A 3,651-nucleotide genomic window follows, 5' to 3' on the forward strand; every position below is an offset into this window, starting at 1 on the left:
GGCAATTCAAAGTGCTTTACACAAAATCAGTTAAAAAACTGATCAGGTATAGATGGAGATGCTAGGTACCAAGTTTTGTGCAGATCAGTTGCACAACCTAGAAGGAGTTTGAAAAAGTTGATTTTGCACATTGTGTGGTATTGTGAATAAGGTTGTTAATGGAATTTGGCGTGGCCTATATCACGTGGCTTAGCTTAATTCAAAGAGCAAGTGGATTCAAGGTTTTCTAATTTGCAATGAGTAATGTGGGAGTTATAGCCAAAAAAACGTTTGATGTCATTATGTCATTATAGCACCATCTAGTGGTCCGCATGTAACATTTTGAGGGGAGGTCCATGGCCCTTTGTTAATCTACCCTGTAAATTTAAAGTTATTCACTTTAGTATGAGTGGTGAATCCAAATGTGGGTCCAATAGGCCATGCCAACTTTGACCAGTTAGTACACCACTGTAGATGTGGCCTCAGGTACTTGATGGTACCCTCAAAATTTTGTAAAATTCAGATGAGCCATTCATGAGTTATAAACCGTTTTACTTGTAGCCCCTCTTAGTGGCCAATTTTCATAAAATGTGTAGGGAACCTCCAGACGGTCATGGAAAACAAGAATCTAAAGTTTCACATTGATAGCATTTATTTTGGTCGCGATATGTTAAAGTTGATGTTTTCATAGTTAGCTACACAAATTTGTTTGTGTGTAATTTGTACAATAATAATAATAATAATAATAATAATAACAATAATAATAATAATAATAATAATGTATCCTTTATTAGTCGGTACCGTTGGATATATGTTGAATGTGCGACGTACGGTTTGGGAGTTATAGGTCCAAACACATTGTTTCTTATATGGTGCCACCTAGTGGCGGAAGTGTGTAATTTATTTCTCCGCTGAGGGTACAGAGTTTTGGACCAGACCTGAAAATGGCACCTCTCCAACATGTATGTTTACGCTGTAGCGGGACTTTTATCAACGGAAAAATAATAATCAGGTAAAGGTTCCACAGCCCTGCTGTGTTCCTACAGCCTTGGGCTTGGACCCCTAATTACTGTGACAGCCCTATGTGTGACAAACAATCACTCTCTGTTTGAGTCAACAAAACAGGTCATTGAAAAAACGACCATGGCTGGAAATAAGCAGCATCAAGGAACTCATAGAGCGTAAGAAGACAAAGAAAGTGCTCTGGTCAGGTCCGTCCCGTGTGTGTGTGCAGGTTAGCGCATGCACGGTTTGTGTATCCGTTTGTTGATGGTGAACACATGAGTCCTAGCTAGCAGTGTACCGATTAAAGTTTGAACTGAGTAAACGTTGTTTATTAGTAACAATTATGTTGTGCTTTTAGCTACCACTAATGTTTGCTAATAATAGCAAATTGGCAAATACATGCAAATACATTTATTGAGCACAGGATAGATTTTCTTTTGCTCAAACAAAAATACTTTTCTGCTTATGTTTGTCAAAATGTAATGTATGTGCTTGCAAAATATATTTCTCTGTGCTCAAAATATACAATTGCTCACTCAAGAATGAGTTACAAATAGTATGCCACAGTGGACAATTTAAAAAAATAACCCTTCTTCATGGTATCCTGCCTTATTCAATCTTTTTTAACCCCCTTCCTCCTTCATGTCTTCCAGGAGATGTTAAAATGCAGTAAGGGGGAGGGTACGGCTGAGTTGGAGGAGGCTTTAACCACTATGCTGGACATCATCAAGTCTGTCAATGATTCCATGCACCAGATAGCCATTACAGGCTTTGAGGTCAGTATGTAGAATTCATTCATCATTGCCATTGACATCATGTACAAAATGAATACGTTGAGAAAACTGTCCTGCAACTGATAATTTTTGTTTAGATAACTATAAACTTTTCAAACTGAAATTACTGTTTAGATACGAGCTGTTGGACTTGAGTTCCAGTTGTATTTCAGTTTCACCCACTTAAACCATTGCACAATGTGCTGTAATAAAAATACATCGTACCTTTCCTCAAATTACTCAAAACATGTCTTTTTGGAGAATTAATCCCTATAGAGTAATTGCTAATAATTATGCTACTTCTTGATTTACCTCAATAAAGAATTTCTTAACAAGTTTATTGCCTCACTTGCTAGTTTTAAGTTTTTGTCAATAACGCATGATGTTCATTTCGGAAATTATGGTCCCAATTTTTTAATTGACAAAAAAGCAGGGGTGTTACGGGACAAAAGGACAGACTCAATAGCACAGCTCACAGTGAACACGTTTATTAATGATAGTGAGGGTAGGGAGAGGGAGCGAGGAGGCGGACGTCGGAACACTGAAGTGGAGGACCGGAGGACAGGTGAGAGTTCAGGATCCGAGAGAAGAGGAGCGGCGGGGGACCGAGGAGCCCCGGCTGTGGAGCGGGGAGGAGACACAGGCACGAGGAGGAGCAGAGGAGAGGAGGGGATGCTGGAGCAGAGCGGCCAAAGGGGAGATGCTGGCACGAGGAGTTGAGTTGAGGAGGGGGCGCCGAGGGAGAGGGTCCGGGGTCCAAAGCCAGCTGACCGGAGGGAGAGACAACTAAAAGGAGAACATAGGAAAGGTAAGTACATGGATAGCACAAGGAAAGCTCAAGGAGAATTACTCTGACGACGTTTCACCGAGGTAGCGGAAGCAACGATCAGGTGAAGAGTGAGAGCAGGACTGGGGTAGATATACTGAGGCTGATGTAGATTGCAGGCAGGTGTGATCGGCGGGAGCAGGTGATGATGTGCAGGTGTGGTGGAGAGGATCACTGCTGAAAGACCGGCGGCAGGTGAGGGTAATCAGCCGGCTTCGGACGGGAAAGGGGGAGGAAAAAGGAGAAACAAAAACAAAAACAGGACACCAAAAAGTGCAGGGAAAAATACTCACGGCCAGCTAGACCCCAACCATGACAGTACTCCCTCCTCAACAGACGCCCCCAGGCGGACCGCCAGGCTTGTCCGGGTGGGCCCTGTAGAAGTCCCGCAGCAGGGATTTATCCAGGATCTGGCTGGTCGGGACCCAGGAGCGTTCTACTGGACCGTAACTGGCCCAGTCCACGAGATACCGGTAGCCCCGGCCCCTGCGTCGCACGTCCAATAGGCGGCGTACCGTGTAGGCTGGGTAGCCGTCGATAAGTTGTGGGGGAGGAGGAGGAGCTGCCACAGGGATGGAGAAGGAGCCGGTGGACACAGGCTTGATCCGAGAAACATGGAACACGGGGTGGATCCTCAGGTGAGGAGGTAGCTTGAGTTTCACCGTCGTAGGGTTCAGGACCGTCTCCACCTCGTAGGGCCCGTGAGTTTCCTGGAAGAGGTTTGCAAAGGGAGGTCTTGGGAGGACAACCATACCTTTTGGCCGGGCTGGTAAGCAGGGGCAGGTCGTCGGTGGCAATCGGCCAGACGCTTGTTACGCGATGTCGTCCGTTGAAGGGCAGCTCTGGCCTCTCTCAATACCCGTCAGCACCGGCGAAGATGGACCTGCACCGAAGGAACAGCCACCTCTTTTTTCAGGGCCGGAAAGAGCGGGGGTTGATATCCGAGGGCACACATGAAGGGGGACATCCCTGTGGCAGCCCTGGGCAGTGAGTTGTGTGCGTACTCAATCCAGGGAAGATGATGACTCCACGAGGATGGGACACGGTACGCCACACATCGGAGAGCCG

The 3,651-nt window shown here is 45.6% G+C and overlaps 1 protein-coding gene across 1 annotated transcript in view; it reads left to right on the forward strand.

The window, feature by feature from the left end:
* Positions 1 to 3,651, forward strand: part of mcf2l2 (MCF.2 cell line derived transforming sequence-like 2) — a 356,499-nt gene that overhangs the window by 247,084 nt on the left and 105,764 nt on the right. Inside the window, exon 21 of the mRNA XM_032511616.1 lies at positions 1,638 to 1,760. Coding sequence (XP_032367507.1) covers positions 1,638 to 1,760 — 123 coding nt within the window. The remainder of the gene's footprint in view (positions 1 to 1,637; positions 1,761 to 3,651) is intronic.

This window comes from Etheostoma spectabile, unplaced genomic scaffold (genome assembly GCF_008692095.1).
Source record: "Etheostoma spectabile isolate EspeVRDwgs_2016 unplaced genomic scaffold, UIUC_Espe_1.0 scaffold395, whole genome shotgun sequence".
In the NCBI taxonomy this organism is placed as follows: Eukaryota; Metazoa; Chordata; class Actinopteri; order Perciformes; family Percidae; genus Etheostoma; species Etheostoma spectabile.